This window comes from Mauremys reevesii, linkage group 9, assembly GCF_016161935.1.
Source record: "Mauremys reevesii isolate NIE-2019 linkage group 9, ASM1616193v1, whole genome shotgun sequence".
NCBI classification, from domain to species: Eukaryota; Metazoa; Chordata; order Testudines; family Geoemydidae; genus Mauremys; species Mauremys reevesii.
The window spans coordinates 56,004,612-56,022,825 of record NC_052631.1 but is presented as its reverse complement, the minus strand read 5'-3'; the positions used below and the strand labels follow the sequence as shown (position 1 = coordinate 56,022,825).

General features: G+C 50.5%; 1 protein-coding gene across 2 annotated transcripts; it reads left to right on the top strand.

The window, feature by feature from the left end:
• The first annotated feature begins 1,060 nt into the window (after positions 1–1,060).
• On the top strand, positions 1,061–17,879 carry LOC120372609 (allantoinase, mitochondrial-like). Of its 2 annotated transcripts, XM_039489852.1 has the most exons (12): positions 1,061–1,226; positions 2,461–2,618; positions 6,643–6,794; positions 8,205–8,319; positions 9,388–9,534; positions 10,361–10,406; positions 10,772–10,865; positions 11,923–12,109; positions 14,239–14,377; positions 15,415–15,587; positions 16,004–16,036; positions 16,511–17,877. In XM_039489852.1, exons 1-12 carry the CDS (start codon positions 1,193–1,195, stop codon positions 16,673–16,675), a joined length of 1,443 nt encoding a protein of 480 aa, XP_039345786.1. In that variant the 5' UTR covers positions 1,061–1,192; the 3' UTR covers positions 16,676–17,877. The 2 variants fall into 2 exon arrangements, with proteins under 2 accessions (XP_039345786.1, XP_039345787.1); XM_039489853.1 differs by lacking the exons at positions 1,061–1,226; positions 2,461–2,618 and having other exon boundaries at positions 5,171–6,703; positions 16,511–17,879.
• The last annotated feature ends 335 nt before the right edge of the window (positions 17,880–18,214 follow it).

Here is an 18,214-nt window from a genome sequence, read left to right as displayed (position 1 = left end):
TACCGTGAGAAAGGATAAGTAGGTCAGCTTCAGTATGGCTTTCCGGGGTGTTTTAAATGCTCATTTTGATTTGTTAGGCCTGGGTATTGCTTGTGTTAGACTCTCTCTTCCTACAGTTGGGGAAATTATTTGCCTAACTAGGGGGACAGGATAAAGCCTAGGTTGGAGGTTTATTATTAATTCATATATTTCCAAATCTAGACTAACGTGGCATTAGGGCTGAACGTGCTTTTGACATTATGGTTGCTTAATAGTGTAAGAAGAGAGTGCAGCGTTTATGCAGTATTGGTTTCCTTGCCATGCCAAAAAAAAATCAATAAAAATAAAGCAAAGGCACTGGATGGTGCAGGTGCTAGATAATGGGATGTAGTGCCTGGAGTGCTTTTATACCATGTAATGTTTTTGTCTGCTTGCTTTGCCATATCCCTGAAGCAGCATTGCACCTAAGGAATTATTCAATCAGAGAGACTAAAGGAAGTAAACAAACATCATCAGTGACATGCACAGCTTCTAAAATGATAGTTAATAATCAGCATTTCTCCAAGATCTAACTGCCTACAGAGTCAGTCAAATATATTGTGGTAGTACATAGGAACCTCAGCCATAGCCCAGGAGCCTGTGTGCATGGTGTTGGACAAACACAGAACAGTCCCTGCCCCAGAAAGCTGACAGTCTAATCAAGAACTTGATCTCAGAAAGTTCAGATTCATGTAACCCTCTGCAGCCGTCTCCAAAGAATGTACAATGGAAGACCTGGATAAGCAGCAAGGCTGAAGCACTCCTGGAGGTGCTCTTCCCAGAACGTGCTAAGGCTCACTGGCTGGGCTGCGAGGAAGCTGGCACTTGTCCCCTGTTGCACTGTCATCAGTTCAGGGGCTTTCCACAGCACAAAAGTTATGCTAAGAAATGAAACAAAATAAATGAGTTCAAAGGTCAAAGCCATGGAAGTACTGAGCCTGCACTGGGTAAAAGTGGCTGTCTGTTTGCAAAGCTCAGAGCTCATCAAATATTAACTATCCCCTCCCTGCCACATCCCTGATGAGGGAGTGAGGAAAATCCCCACTGGGATCATTTGGAAAGTTTCTCCTGCTCGAGCTTCACTGAAAAAGGAGCCATTCGCAAGTGTGAGACAGGGAAGCGGAATCAACAAATCAACATCGAGGAGGTGCCAGGTAGAAGGGCAGAGCTTAGGATGTCTACAAAACACGGGGAAGCTTCCCAAACAGGTGAGTAAGGAACAGATCCAGCCTCCAGGTGAAAGAACGCTTAGGACTAGCTGGCAGAAATCCTCCTCCAGTAGGGCTCTGTTCGTAGGATTAAAGGCAGCAATTCCACAGGGATAAACTGCCAGTGAACATTCTGGTCAGGGAGCTGGGCCTCATCAATCCCTTTGGACATTAGCCAACCCCACTGGTCTCTCGTGGTTCCCTGTCCTCACGCTTGAGCTGGATTGGTAGCCAGTTTTAGCTCCTCAAGCTTCCAACCACACCCACTGAGCACTAGGAGGAGAGGTCTCTGTGTCATAGGCCGCTTGAGCTGTTGTCTTGGGTTCTGCATGCAGTTAGCAAGTGGATGGGGTGAGAACCCCCAGCAGCAGTGCAATGGGATGAGAAGTCTTCAAATACTGTTTTCCTGGGGGCTAGAAGAGGTGGTCTCCATTGGATAAAGGCCTGCACTCACACACACACATACACACCTGCATATGCACACATCCATGAGAAGAAAAACACTTCACAAGGAAAGCGAGAGGAAAATCTGCAACTGTAAAGGGGTGGGGCCAAATTCTGCTCCTATTAAAATCAATAGCAAACTCCCACTGACTTCACTGGAGCAAGACTGAGCTGTAGACATAGGAAGGAATTAACAAGCACCACTTAGTCTGGCCGGGTGTTTGGGACTATGCAGGGGGTAGAGGTGCGCAGAGAGCAGAACTTTAGAAAGGAAGGGCGCTTGGGCTTCAAGCACTAGCCTCAGAGCGCTGGCTCAGTTCAGGGTCTGCCTGGCTTACTAGGTGACCTTTGGCAAGTCACTCGCTCTCTATAGCTCCCCATCCATACAACAGCGATAATGCTCCTCCCTCTCCTCCCTACCCCCGTGCCTTTCTGGTCTATGGAGATGGTAAGTTGTGGGGACAGGGACAGTCTCTGACTCCATATATGTTCCAGGCCTTGTTCCATGAGATCTCCAGTTCAGGATGGACCTCTGGGCTCTGCTCTAACAATAAAGACCATAAGCAGGCAGAGGAGGGAATCAAATTGTGTTTTATCTCATATATAAGCCCCCTCAAAATGGCTTACTTTGGGAGCAACTCCCTTCTCCCCAGCCTGCCCCCGACAACAATATTCCACTGTCAATTTACTTCTCTTAAACGCAAAGAGTCCAACTGCCTGGTCTTCTCCTTAACTGCACTATGTCCTTGGATTCTAAGTATGCTCCCCTTCTCTTCCCCATCCCACTAAGGGGCAGCCAAAGTGGAGGTGGGCTCGGAGGTCATGGCTGTGAGAAGTAACAGGGTGGTGCTGGATAATACCATCTGCCCAGCTGAAATCATCATCTGCAATGGCAAGATAGCTGACATTCTGCCCAAGAGGAGCTGGGCTTGTGCCAGCAGAGAGAAGGCAAGTATGGGCCAAAGTGCTAGATGAACTGGTATTGAGGAAACAACCATGTATCAAAGATGAGAGAGAAGGCAGAAGGAACAGCTATCAGGGATAGAGTAGTTGCATTTAAAAATCATTCCAAAAAGTGAAATCTTGAGGCAGATCCTCAGGTGAATCCACAAGACTCCAAAGACTACAGAGGTATATGTAGATTTACACCACTTAGGGTCTAACCCAGTGGATTATACTGGTGGAAGTGAGATCAGGCCCCTGGAACTTGGGACAAATAATGTAGAGGCAGCCCCTGAAGTACCCATCCCTAACTGTAGGAAAGATGCTGGGCCATTTTATTAGTTCCATATAGACGGCTAGCCTGTGACCTCCGTGACCTAAGAGTAACTCCATTCATTTGAATGGAACTACTCCAGAGTTGAACCAGCATCACTGAAAGTAATCAAGCTGTTCTTTCTTTACTTCAGTGCTGACCCTTAGTGTAGTGAGCCAGGGCTCTCAGAGACCAGAGTAATTGGTCAGCACACATTTCCTTTCAAGTTTCCATAAACATTGTTAGTAAATACTCTAGTTGTGCTCCGTTATCACAATTTCAGGTGTGTGTAATGGGGGAAAACAGATGTGTCCTTGTTGCCAAGAAGGCTAATGGCATTTTGGGCTGTACAAGTAGGAGCATTGCCAGCAGATCGAGGGACGTGATCATTCCCCTCTATTTGGCATTGGTGAGGCCTCATTTGAAGTACTGTGTCCAGTTTTGGGCCCCACACTACAAGAAGGATGTGGAAAAACTGAAAAGAGTCCAGCAGAGGGCAACAAAAATGATTAGGGGGCTGGAGCACATGACTTATGAGGAGAGGCTGAGGAAACTGGGATTATTTAGTCTGCAGAAGAGAAGAATGAGGGGGGAGTTGATAGCTGCTTTCAACTACCCGAAAGGGGGTTCCAAAGAGGATGGATCTAGACTGTTCTCAGTGGTGCCAGATGACAGAACAAGGAGTAATGGTCTCAAGTTGCAGTGGGGGAGGTTTAGGTTGGATATTAGGAAAAACTTTGTCACTAAGAGGGTGGTGAAGCATGGGCATGAGTTACCTAGGGAGGTGGTGGAATCTCCTTCCTTATAGGTTTTTGTCAAGTTTGATAAAGCCCTGGCTGGGATGATTTAGCTGGGGATTGGTCCTGCTTTGAGTAGAGGGTTGGACTAGATGGCCTCCTGAGGTCCTTTCCAACCCTTATATTCTATGATTCTATGCTTACTGATGTCTGGATAAGGAGAGGGAAGCCAGAAAACTTGACTGCTTTGGGCTAGATCCCCAGATGGTGTAAGTTAGTGTAGCACTGTTTAAGTCAACGGGCTATGCCAGTTTACACCGGTGGAGTATCTGGTCCAGAGATTGGCCTGAACCAGAAGAGACACAGAAATCACACCCACACACAGATCTGGTGAAGTTCACAGCGTGGGCAAGCCAGCTGGGCCCAACTCATCAAGATCACCTCTGTTCTGTCAGGTAAGTGCTAGAGCATGCAGAGGGGAAATCCTCCTCAGAGGGGACAGGGTCCCTCTCCCCCCAGATTTGCTGCTTGAACACGGCTGAAGCCGCTTGCCCTCACTCCGCCCCTCCCCGCACACTATCAGCAGGCATGAGTCACCTCTGGTCCTCCTTAACAGTGTATTTTCAAACATGCTGAAGCCAAGCCTCCCATTCTGTAGGTGCAAATTGCACTTACAGTGTTGTACTTCTTAGATGAACTGAAGGTGCACATCAGAGCACTTGCACCTCTAAAGTAGAGGTGCGAACTTGGCCAGTGCAAATTTCACCCACAATTGGAAGAACACCCTTTTGTAAGTTTGGCCCTTGGTATCAGGGACATGAACATGTGAAGTCAGCCATAAAATCTGTTTGGCATATTTTTAATACCTGATTAAAAGATCTTAGCAGGATCTAGTGCACAGGAGCAAACTGGACACATGAAAAGAATAGCCAAGTAAATCATTGATTAACTGGGACCATCAGACTGGCATGTCTGAGATTAGGGAGCTGTTTTGAAAGTCTGTAGGAATTGTACCTGGGTGCAGATGACCTTTAGAACATTTGCTACTTCACTGCAGGGCCGCCCAGAGGGTGGGGCAAGAGGGGCAATTTGCCCCAGGCCCCGCGTCCCGCAGGGGCCCCCACGAGTGTTTTCTGGGGCCCCTGCGGTTCCGGTTGAGCTCCCGCAGGCATGCCTGCGGCAGGTCGACCGGAGCCCGGGACGAGTGGACCTGCCGCAGGCATGACTGCGGAGGGGGCGCTCGTCCCGCGGCTCGGCTGGACCTCCCGCAGGCATGACTGCGGCAGGTCAAGCGGAGCCGCGGGACCACGGCACCCGCCGCAGTCACTCGTCCCGGGCTCCGGTCGACCTGCCGCAGGCATGCCTGCGGGAGCTCAACCGGAGCCAAATGCCGCCCCCCAGGTCTTCGGCGCGCTGGAGTCTAGAGCCGCCCCTGAGCGGGGCCCCCCGCCGCCGAAGACCCCGGGCCCCCGGAATTCTCTGGGCGGCCCTGCTTCACTGGCCTAGTATATCCATTGGAGGTATTCACAGTAGCCGTTGGGAAATCCACATTTTCCCATCACTCTGGAAGTCACTTCCTTACGGTGAAGCCCTGCACGGGACTATTTTTAAAATCCTGATCAGCGCCCCACCCTGTAATACACTCCCACCCACTCCCACATAGTTTCTTGCATTTTTATCCCACTCCCACCCGCAAAAACCTTAGATCCTGCAAAAGAGACAGATTTTTTATGCTACTAAAACAACAATTTTACCACTAAAAGAATAAAACAAATCTTGCTTAAACCATGTAAAAATACTTTAACTCCCGTTATAAGAGACATCAAATCTCTTTCTATCCCTTGCTTAAATTTAAGTATTAAAACCTTTATTTTAAAAAAGAAAAACTTGCTGTACATTGCTCAAATTCTATATAGGACAAGGTGACGAGAAAGTTAGTGTTTTCCTGAAAACCCCCCCAAAACTGGATTTTTTCCTCACCCAATCCCAACCGCAACAAAGTACATTTTACCCACTCCCACTTATGGCAGTAGTCCTGGGATCCACGGGATCCCACCCAGTCCTACTGCAGGGTTCTAGCCTGCATACAAGAAAGTGAGTTTAGCAGGGACATCACCTCTAGAGTACCCGCTCATGGTAAAGGGTGGCCCTGCAGGCACCCCGCATTCCCCTCCTGCGCCTCCTCATGACTTTCCATAGTCTAGAGTATTTAATATAAAAGGTTCCCCTTCTGGAGTCCGATTTATTGCAGTTGTACAGTTTCCAGTAGCCCTCTCCTTTCAGACCACTTCTAGCACTGCCTGAAGTGTGTGTGTTTGTGTATGTATGTGTGTGTTTGTGCATGTGGGGGGAGCAGTAATGATAATCTGGAGGCAGCTGCTGTGGTAACACAGTGCTTAAAATGCACCCTCAGTAACCCAGCTCAGTTTGTATTTGCTTTGCCAGGTCTGCACCATGCCCTTGAAGCCCGGCCTCCAGGCCCAAAGCCTTCCCGCTTTGCTAAGAGACTCCACCACCCTCCTGCCATAGTTACTTCTGTGCTTCTCCTTGCCCTCCAGCAGCTCCGCCATGGCGGGCAACAAAGTCTTGCAAGAAACAGAAAGAAACAAAATCATCCTGACAACAGGGCTTCCTTCCAGACAGCTCTCCTGGGGCGCCCGCAGCCTGTCAGCTTAAACACCCAGCCAGCAGCCTCCCCGGCTAGATCTCTCTGGGACTCCTGCAGGAGACTTTAGCTCATCCTTGGCTCCATCCAGACAATCCCTATCTACCCCCAAGATCTGATTGGGTCACACGGCTTACCTCATCTCTCCTCTCCCACCAGGAGAGTGGCTGGGGCTGAACCCATCTCCCCATAAAGGGCCAGCCACCCTGGGACACTGGGCCTTTTCAGTGCTAATCGCAATGTTGATGTGGTGCTGAGAGGATTCTAACATGACCTCCCCCCCAGGATTGTCTGTGAGTTCCTTTCTCCCCGCAGGTGCTGGATGTTGGCGATCTCGTGGTGATGCCTGGGATCATAGACACTCATGTCCACACATGTGAGCCAGGGCACACAGACTGGGAGGGTTACTCTTCTGCAACCAAGGCTGCTGCTGCAGGAGGCGTCACAACCCTGGTGGCTATGCCGCTGTACGGTACCAAAGGTGGGGTGGGAGCAGCATTACTAGGGTGACCAGACAGCAAATGTGAAAAATCGGGATGGGGGTGGGGGGTAATAGGAGCCTATATAAGAAAAAGACCCCAAAATCGGGACTGTCCCTATAAAATCAGGACATCTGGTCACCCTACACATTACTGCATGCACCTATGGGTTACCTCCTTGTTGCCATGCATTGGAAGGGGCCCATACAATGATAGCATGACCTTTGTAAAGGGAAGGATGGAGCGGAGAGTGAAGTGGCTCCTCACTGTGCATTGCACTGGGTTTGATGGGTCTTGGAGACCTGCCTGTCCTGCGTGTGGATAGTTAGGCGCACGCCATCTCCCACTGAAATCTGTGGGCATCTTTCCATCACCTGCAATGGGAGGTGGATCAGGGCCCCTGCAGAATGGGGCAGACCCTCCGTTGGTATAAAGGATGAACCTAAGCAAATTTACACCAGCTGAGGATCTGGCCCCAGGACTTCAGCCCACTCTTTGCAGGTGTTGAACATGTGCTGTTTGGGTTGCCCTTTCCCTCTGCAATGCTGCTGAGTTATTCTGTCTGTGAAGGGTATGGGGTGACAAAAGAATGGGAGCTCAATGGGTGCATACTATTTGATAAGCTCCTGCCAGGTCAGGGAAAGCCCAGCCTTTGCTGGGGGAAGCTATTCTCCACCACCCCACGCAGCTTGGAATGCAGGACAAATCCCCTACAAACTGCAGCTCAGAGCTTCAAGGGAAATAAACTGCATCCAAATCTGCCTGTTCCCAGCAAGCACTGCCACTTGGCCCAGCTCCTGAGTGACAAATGTGGTCTAACAGTGCTCTCTACTGGCCACACCTAGTACCCTCAGGACGAAAAGAAAAAGGATTTATAAGCAGAAGTTTATTCTGAGAGGAGGGGCAAAGATCCTCATTCTGATGTCCATCCCAAGGCTGACCTAGCGGAAGTAGGGATCCAGGCATGGAGGGTCCCAATAGCAGAAGGAGACCATCTACAGGGGATGAGAACATAAAGGGGCTTGTCGCTGTCAGGGGACTAGGAAGTATAATCCATTTGTAGGGGCTGAGGGCTTTGGAGGAATTGTCTGGTGGGGACGAGTGATCTAGGAGAGCACCAAAGTGTTGGTAGCTCTGGTCCCCATTTTGTTTTAATCATCCTCTGTCTACTCCCATCCCACTATATTATTACCCGCTTTTGCTCCCAGCGCCACACCGGGAAATGAGATCTGCCTATGATCCTCTATGGGAGCTAGCTGCGCCCCTGTCTACCCTGCACTCTCTTCATCCCACATCCCTTGTGCACTCTTTCTCTATATCTCTGTAGCATTCTCCCTTCCAGTCGAGAAACGGTTCTGGGCCTCGCTAAGCTGCTCTCTCTCTCTCTATGCCCTCCAGGAGCTATCTTCCCCCAACCACAACTCTGGCAAACTTTGAGGACAAGCTGCAGTCTGCCGAAGGGCAGTGCTACGTGGATGTAGCCTTCTGGGGTGGAGTCATCCCTGGAAACCAGGTCAGTGGCTGTCATTCAGCAAATGCAACAGCATGAAATACCAGCTGGAATGGTGCAAGGGCAGATACCCAGGACTCATCTCCTCTCTGGGGAGTTTCAGTGCTAGGAGCTAACGGGCTTAGTGCTTCTGGAAACCTGGCTGCAAGTCACTAAAAAATTGCTGCACAGTCAGTACAGACTGCGAAATAATGCAGAGGAAACTGATCAGTCCAACAAAGTTGTGGTGAATGCCTCCCACTCAGCTGATCTGCCTAACCACACTGGGGTCTCTTGGGGAAGGGACACAGAACAACGTCCAAGGGATGCTGCTAACGAATCTGCAACCACTGGCAAGGCTCCCATTGACTTCAATGGGGCCAGAGTTTGGCCCTGGCTCCTGTGAGGCTGATGAGAGAATCCCAGTCCCTGCTGTTGTTAGAAGGGGCACCTGGGCTGGGTCAGCTTGCAGGTGTTGGGAGGTTTGTGTTGGTCCAATCTATTAGCAATGGGGCAGTAAATATCATAATAATCATAGAATCCCATTGTCCTAGCACAGGGGTCAGAGGTTAGCGGGCATTGGCTGAGCAAAGTTGTTGGGTAACCACTAGCACAAATACAGCTTTGATCTGTTGAAATGAAGGATTTGCCTACTAAGGGGCATCTTGACCTTCAAAGTCCATTGGAATTTGACCTTCTGTGGAGGTAAATGTTGAAGAAACTGATGGCCCTATCCACTGTGGAGCAGAGCTGTCCCATATGCATGCTGAGTTATTGGCTAGGACGATGCCTCGTGAGGCATATGGACACTAGTTTAGGTGCTCGTCCTTTGGCAGATTTTGCTTAAATGTGGCTCTCATAGCTGGAGCCATCCAGAAGGGCTGGCTGAACCTGGTGCCTGATAACCTGCAAATGTAGAACATAACATCTATCTCAGTCACTGCCCTACTTTCATCATCTCAGATGGCTAGGCTATCATTCTGCAGCAAATGCTAGGGTTGGAATGCACTCCCTGCACAGGCTGCATTAGGCAGAACTGGTGCATAGTGGGATGTCCAGGCCTGAGTGCATCACTTCTGTTACCTGCTTTAGGATGAGCTCCTGTCCATGCTGCAGGCTGGAGTCCCAGGCTTTAAGTGCTCCCTGATTGCAAGTGGAGTGGAGGAATTCCCCCATGTCAGCCTCCAAGATCTGCACATGGCAATGAATGAGCTGCAAGGCACAGACTGTGTCCTCTTGGTAAGTGTCACTGCTTATGCTCAGCTACCCTGGTCCCATGAAGTTCAGGTCCCTGCTTTCTCTCTTCAGATTCAAGACCCAGTGCTACTGTAACCCACACACCTCCTGGGCGTGGTGTTCTGTCCCATCGAGTGGCACCGAGATCACTTAGAGAGAGATAAAATGAGTCTGCTCTACAGCCATATGCCTTTTAGCTCATGCAGTAGAGGCGCATGCATTTAGCTCCCGAGGTCCCAGGTTTGGTCCCGCCCACCAACGACCGGGGTCTGTCGGTGTTACACTACCAAATCAGAACAGCAGCATCTCCTATGCACTTGGCATAGGTGTAACTAACTGCACAAAGGGAAGGGCAGGGGAGGGCTCACATAGTTCAGTGGGCAGCATTCCTGCCCTGGAAACTAAAAGCAGATACTGGTTTCCAGCTTCCTCCTTCAAATATTACCTTCACAGACAACCATCCCCATGACAAGCCTCTCCCTCTGTGTGATCCCATGTGTGAGCACATGGAGACCCGGGGGACAAGCATCCCAGAAAAGCCATTGATAGATTAGGCAGAGCCAACCTTTCCTGGCACCCCAGAAAGGGAGGAAGTTGCCATCATTTGTGTGTCATCTCAACCCCCCAGGACAGGTGGTTTCTGAGGATTTTCAATCCCCAGGAGACAGCAGGGCTCTTCTGATATATGGCTCAGAGTGTGACCCACCAGGCCCTTCCATTTCCTTCCACAAATGGGAAAGAAGGGTAATGGGAGGAGTAGCCTTGGAAAGGGCTTACCTCCCCAACCTGTTAGCATTAACCCTTCCCTCCATTTGGATTCGCTTTCCAGTTCCACGCAGAGCAAGAGCTGGGCCAGTGGAAGCCGGCACTAGAGGGTACGTGGTGACGACTCTGGGATGGAAACCTACGGCAAGCACATCTCTCTATGTACACAGCCTGCAGGAGACATATGGGCCTGACTCTCACTTTACGCTGCCAGGGCAGGGCACACACAGACACCCCATGACATCGATGAATGTTGCAAGCAAGAGCCTACTGACAGGGGAGTCACGGAATAAAATTCCCCTAGCTGTTACCCTTTCTGGGCAGTTAGCCACTCTGTACACATCCCGGGCCAGGTCCTCCACTGGTGTAAATAGCCCACAGAGTCCAGGAGCACATCACTATGTCCCTTAGGCACAAACCTCCTGCACCTCGAGATGCAAACCTGACTCTATTTCCTTCTCCGGTGTCTGTGCAGACCCCACAGAGTACAGAGCACTCCTGGACTCCCGCCCCGATACAATGGAAGTGGAGGCCGTCCAGACCATTGCTAATCTCTGCCTCCAGTACACGTAAGGAACCATTCTCCTTGGGGTTGGGAAGCAGGAGGAGACATGTGAGTGCTTTAGTGGGAGTGACCTTTGACCTCCAGAAAGTTGCTCTCTGCAGGCCCCCCCATCTGGCTCTCTGCTTTCATTGCACAAAATGGTGTGTGGCCCCTATCCGTGCCAAGAGAGCTGTGGCAATGTAAACTGAGGGCAACCCGTCACTGGGCAGAAAGGTGCACACACACCCGGGCTTCCCCTCCAGCAGGGAAGCCAGTGACCCCCTTCCCTCACCCATCTCATAGGTACGGTGAGTTGGCGTACGCACGTGTCCTTGCCTCTCGGGCACCCCCCCCCCCCCCCGTCCAGATGCAGTGTTGCCTGGGATGTTGCCTCTCATACCCCTCTGGTGGCCACTTCCTGTGTTGTGGAGGCCACGCCCAGCTGCTCTCTTCCCCAGACTGCCTTGCTGGGTCTCCTGTGGCTTGGCTCTCTGGCCAAGTCACACGCTGGTTCAGTCCCCTTCCAGGTATCAAAAGGCCCAACTAATAGTCCTCCTGCCCTTCTCAGGTGCCACTAAAGGCCTCTGCTTCTTGGCCTCTTCTCCTGGCCCTGCAGAGCTTCTCCCGCAGGGTTCTCCTGCCTCCTTTCCCCAGGGATCTCCCTGTTGCAGAACTTCTCTTTTAACTCACACACCTCCTGGGCGTCTCCTCTATTCCCTCAGCCTCACACACCCTAGCTTGGGGCTCCCCTCTGCTCCTTGTGCAGCTCGCATGCTGGCTTCTGCAGGCTCTTCCCAGAGGGGACCCTCCTCCTTAGCTCTGGTGCTTCACCACCACAGCTGGGGTCAGTTTCTCTTTAAGCCTCAGGAGACGGAGCTGGAGTCACTAATTATCACTTGTGTTGCCAGCTCATCAGTGAGGCTGAGGACAGTGGCTAAGTCATGGGCAAGGCCCTCCCCCTAACCCACAGGTGGTGACATTTCAGCTCTGCTCTCAACCATCACGAGATGAAGAGTGAAGTCACGAGCCTGAGGACAGCTGCCCAGCCAGCAGGATAACGGTCTCATGCTCTCTCCTAATAGGGTGCCCTGCCACATCCTCCATCTCTCCTCTGCTCAAGCCCTGCCCATCATCAGAGAGGCTCGCCAGAAAGGGGCACCACTCACTATAGAGACTGCCCACCACTACCTCACCCTGACCTCTGAACGCATTCCACCTGGGGGCACCTACTACAAGTGCTGTCCTCCTATCAGGGCCAAAACCAATCAGGTAATGAGACCTAGAGGGGCTCCAGAGGGGAATTTCAGCCCAAGTCATCAGATGCCATGAGCATAACCGGGGCTGGGGGAAGGGGGCACCAGCAAAGGAGGGAAATGAGGCCACCATCTAAGAAGATACATTTCAGGAGCAGCAAAAGTCAGACTGGCCCAGCTCTTCAATCTCTGTGGAGCCCATCCTCTTGCCCCTCACTCCCATTCTGCAGAATCCAGGCAACTTTGTCAGTCATGTCTCCTCTGCTTCATTCACCTGGTGGTGAATCCTTGAGTGTGGCCTCGATCAGACACGGTCCACTCTTGGGATGGGCTGTTGTGGGACATGGTGAGGTTCGGAAAGGAGTGGCCAAGGCTACAGTGGCCAAGGCTCTAGGTGACCAAGGCCCAGACAAGGGGTTTAGTCGCAGGAACAGAAAGGAATGGGTGGGGTTTGGACATGTTATGGAGGGAGAGTGGCAGGGGTTAGAGATGGTCTGAACAGACATGATTGCTCTTGCTCTGAACAGAGGACAGGAAGGTAGGTCTGAGGGTCACCAGCACAAAACTCTCCTAGCTAAACCATGTGATTGGTGCTGAAGTTACGTGGGATGGAGCAGGCCAAGGAAACTAACAGAGGGAGGAGGGGAGGTACTGCCAAAGGAAGTACCAAAGGAGCCTCAGATAAGCAGTAGAAGCAGGAAAGTGCAGGCTCTGCAGCCTCAAGAATGGAGTGCTTCCAGGAAGCTGAAGTGCTCCATGGTGCCAAAGGCAGTGCTCCCTAATGGCTAGAGCACAGGCTTGGGATTCAGAAGACCTGGGTTCTAGTCCCAGTCAGCCTCTAGGTGACTGGGGGCATGTTGTATCCCCTCCCTGTGCTTTTGTTTCTCTCTCTGTTCGATGGATGTAATGATGTCCCCTCCTTTGTCAAGTGCTTGGAGACTAACTGGTGACAAGTGTTGGCTAAGAAGTGTTACGATTATTGTCAGTTAAAAGGACACAAATGAAGAGGCCATGAGCTCTGCGTTGGTGTCAGCTCTCTTGAGTTTCAAGATATCTGGTGTGTTTTGTAAAGCCCAGCTCGGGAAGTCAGAGTCTCACAGGAGAACAGTGGCTGTGGGTTGTGGTAGTTCAGTTTCTAGCCCCCGAGATTGTAGAGGAAAGTTTGAAAATGTGAAGCAAGTGCATCTGACGGGTTCAGAGATCAAGGACAAGTCAGCAGGTCCCCGAATGGATTGGGGCTTGGCCACACTGGATTTGGCTACAGAAAGGTAGCTGATGACCTTGGCAAGGGTGGCTGCTGTGGAGTCAAGGGAGCAGAAGCCAGACTGCCGGGGCCCCAGGAGAAAGGCAGGGCTGGGCAGTTACCCGTCTGGCTAGAGCAAGGTCCAGGTACTGAATAAACCAGCCTGGGTTGTGGGTGTCCAGGACGGGAGGCTATTAAAGCTGTGATAACCAAGGCCTCTCTTCAGTCAGTGAGGGATGTTTCCTAGCTTCCGTCTCCACACTGCTCAGTTCACAGCAGCCCCCTGGAAGATGGTGGAGCCCATCTTGGCAAGCAGGATGTCCCATTTAATGTTGTCAGGTGGAACCACTTCACTGTCTTATGAAAGACATCAGATGAAGCTTGTCAGGCCAGGAACATTCCAGCCCTCCAGGACAGAGCATGAAGGGCAAGGGGGTGTGAAGAGTGCATGTGGCTCGCTGCTCCTTCCGGTGGCTCTGGCAGGGCCTGGTGTGCCATCAGCTAGGGGGAAGCTGGCTTTGGACAGTTGCAATTAATTGCTATGGGATGAGATGTACTGATAAGCTATGGGGCTGTGTGCTATTCAGCCACTAGCTGTTTCGTACACTGGACACGGGTCCAGGCAGGGAAACAAAGCTGGAACAGGAGCTGTGTAGAAACCTTCTTGTTTATGTTTATATTTAGTAGTTTAATTTAATCAGTGTCTGTTATATAAGTCCATATCATGACTGTAAGTCCATATATCATGACAGGATGACTCAGACTAATTTAAGATTTTCTGCACATAATAATGGTCCTGTCAGACTAGCTGGCAGAGCAAATATCCTCTTCCGTACAGGAAAGAGTCCTCCACCCATCCCAGCCTGCTGTGAGGTTAACCTCTCTCTTTCTCTTGCTTCCAGGAGCAACTGTGGAGTGCTCTGCAAGAGGGGCTGATCGATATGGTGGTGTCAGCCCATAACCCCGGCTCACCAGATCTCAAAATCTTGGATGATGGAGACTTTTTCCAGGCACAGGCAGGCATTGCCTCACTGCAGTTTGGTAAGAGGGGTGGGTCAGACCAGACTGGCTGTACTGAGTGTGCGAGATATGGTGTGCAGCAGGGCTTAAATTCAGCCAGAGCCCTCCAGAGCAGAGCTCCGGTGAATGTTTTCAAAACCTTAGGAGCCCTGGTGCTTCCCCACATGGGGCAGAAGCCGTGAGTCCCAGTGCCTAATCCCCATCTAAAGCCCCAAGTCACCCTGCCCTGCAGTTGAAGCCCCGAGCCCTCAAGGTGGGAGGGGGCAGAGGTTCTGGGAAATAATCTCTGAGAACTTAAGCCCTGGTGTACACTCATGGCAACTCAGTGCTTGGTCATCTTCCGAGGGGATGGGGGCTGCTGCAGACTCCAGTTCTGACCCTCCCCCCCGGTGGTTTCATTAGCTGTACTGTGCCTTATCTACGGCCCAACCCCTCCAAGCCTCAAGATGACTAGCCCAGTCCTTCTGCATTATTCTATTCATGTTCTCCTACCATGTCTGTCACTCTGGTATCTGAGCACTTTCCAGTAGTGCATTAAGCGACAGGCCTAGCATCTGCCACATGTGGTCCATTCCTTCTTCCAAGTCCCAGGGGAAATAGTGCATGTGGCTGTTTTGTTGTTTAATGTTCAGTTCTGGGTATTGCATTGTCTGTTTTTATCAGCAAAGGCCAGGCGGAAGGAGTGCATCTTGCACTTGAAGGGGACAGCGATGAGAGTCGTGGGCATGCATTCCACACAGCCTCTGTTGGCTAAGGCATGTGGAAGAAGGCTGCAGTGGCTGTCCAAGCTCTGGCTAGCTCTAGCCCCTGTTATCAGCCCCTGTAGTGTAATGAGAAATAAATGCACTCACACTTACAATAAACAGAGACCCTTGTTCCCACTACTGATGGAGAAACATGGAGGGTGACTCTCAAATGTGGTAGAGACCTCTCCAGCTTCAGTTGCTGAATCTCAGGAGCCATGTGTGACCTTCCATGAGCAGGAGATAGAGCTGACCCATCAGTAACAGCCTTGACCCCCCTACACATGTCCTGATTACTGTTGGAACTACACGCAGGGCTTCCTCTGTTCTGGACCTCAGCAAAATCCAAGGGATTCTCCCTTCATGACGTGGTGCAACTGATGTGCAAAAATCCTGCCAGCCTGAGCCGACTGGATGACCGCAAGGGGGCGCTGTGCACAGGGATGGATGCTGACTTGGTGATCTGGGATCCAGACAAGGAGTTTGAGGTAATGATGGGAAAGGTAGCACAGAGTTGGAAATGCCCAACATTGGGTGTGTGCACTATAATAATCAATAGGGAATTAGGATGAGTCTTTGGCTTGATATGATCCATGACATAGGCTGAGATATACAATAGTATATACATAATGAATGGAAGGGCAGTCTTGATAGACTATGATCGGACACTTGTAGAATAAAATTTCACCTAACTTTTGGTTGCCACTTTCGTTCATCTCCTGTGACCTGTTACCCTGAAAAGGAACACGAGCCTCTGTTTATTTCCCTACTTGGGTAGGTCCAGGATGATGCTGGTTAAAAGAGTCCCATTCGTAGGTGGTGACAGGGGGCAGGCCATATTTGAAGACATTCTCAATTCAGCAGCCATAAAATTCATTGGTTTTTTTGTTGTTGTTGTTTTTAGGTGAAGAAAAACATGATTCAACATAAAAGCCAGGTACAAGAACAGTTCATACTTTCTATATTCACACAGTACATCCTCTTTCTCCCAACCCCCTCGGGAAAGTAGTAAGACTTTAAACTAACCCCCTTTTATTGTTGGTAACTTGCACCCTCACCTACTGTAGAACACACTGCTCCTTTGGCTTCTAGTTGTAAGAAAATCTTACAGAAGTACAAATGGTGTCTCAGACCCTGTAGGGATTCTAATTGCCATCTCTGTTTAGTCAGGGAGTTCCTTACACTGCCCAACAATGCACCTGAAAGGACACTGTCTTGTAGCGAGAGGATATTCAACCTTCATGTCGACTGTATCATTGGTTTCCTCTTGCAGAGGAAGATCCATAGCAATGGCCTACAGGAATGAGCATGGGGCTTGGGAGTTATGTCAATATCTGGCAACCTGTGGCTTGTAAATGGAAACTTGTGGTAAGAGTTTGCATTGCAATGGCTGGTGTGTTTTTTCTCCTAGCTGACCCCATACCTTGGCTTCCAGCTTCGTGGAGAGGTTTTTGCCACTCTTGTGCATGGCAGGTTGGTTTATCTGAAAGGAAAGTTCTCACCCAAGCCGGAAGGAGTCCTGCTTGTAACTCAGAGAAAGATGTCCACAACAGTCTCCTCCTCACCCTACTACTGACTAAGAATGGAGGAGAGAACATGACCATGAGACCAACCAAATTATTGAGAGCCCCCTGTAGACCTGGAAAGAGAAGAGAAGCATGTGGGGGTGGGGGTGGGGAAAACAGTCATGGAAGCAGAGGGCATGGCCCATTCCCTAGTTCACTTCCATAAACTCACGCTTGCAGGAAAAAGGGTTTGTGGGTGGCTGTAGAGACACTGCCTGATCTTTGGCTCAGCTGCTGGAGGAGGTCTCCAAGAGGAGAAGAGAAGTGAGACCAAAGGCGGTCAATGGAGAACAAAAAATTCCTCTCCTCTTGTTGCCTAGCACTGAGCCCCACACATCCAATTTACAACCCCAATGGGCAATCATTTTGCGGGGAGTTTCAAAGGAGCCTAAGGGGCTTAGGCACCCAGCTTCCCTTGCCTTTCAATTGGATTTGGGTGCCTAATTCCTACAGGATCCTGTTCAAATCCCAGCCTTGATGTTGCAATGACCTATGATGGCAATGGACTGAACTATGCCATGTATGTTAGAGTGACATTCTTTCCCCTTTGGTGCAATGGAGAGCTTTGCAGAACCACTGGAGTCCACCCCAAAGACAGAACTGTAAGCCAGCAAACCAGACCCTGAGGCAATGCTTCTGGCTGAGCTATGGAACATTGGACTTGTATATGAAAGCTTTTATTAAAGCAGCATGCCAACCTGTGGGTGTGTGAAGAGGTGTATTCAGTAGGTATTGGAATGCTTAGCTTTGGGCCAGAGGCAACAGCTGTGCCAATAGAATGTAATTAGTCCCTTTAGTCAAATACAGCGAAATCTAACTCTGCTGGGTGTTGCTAGAGGGCAATGGTAGAAGGAGATCCAATGGCTGGAAGCTGAACTCAGCAAAGTTCACAGAGGAAATACAGAGAAAAATGCTTAGACGGGAGTTTAATTGACCCAGAAACAGATTCCCAAGGGCTGGGGTAGTAACCCAAGTCCAGTCAAGCTCTAAAAGACACCGTTCTAAACAAGACAGCCCTTAGTTCCTCCTCAAGCTCCGGGACTTGATGCAGGAACCGCTGGGGGGAAGTTCTACAGCCCTCAGGCTATGCAGGAGGTCAGGCTAGATAATCACTGGCCTCCCTTCTAGCCTCAGCAGCTCTGAACAATCCACCGGTTTGTTGGCTAATATGAAATGTAATTAGCCTTGACTTGCTTTAGGCCTCTGCCGTACCAGTGCCTGGGATGCAGCGGGCTAGCCTGCTGGCCTTCTCCATCAGAGGGGCAGCTGTTGATTTGGGGTGGGGCTGGCTCTCCAGGGAGAGCTGGCACATTGCACATGGGAGAGTAGATATGTGAATTGCTCCCCCTCTTTGTACGGGCCAACCACACTCTTTCCCTTCATGTTGAGGATGAGGAAAGCATGAACAGAGATCTTTGAAATAGCACTGCCCATTGTATGATCTTATTCATCCCTATTTTCCTATGCTAGGCCTGACCCAAAGCCCCCTGCAGACAGTGAAGAGCCTCCTACGGACCTTAGAGGGCATTGGAACAGGGCTGTGCTGCTGC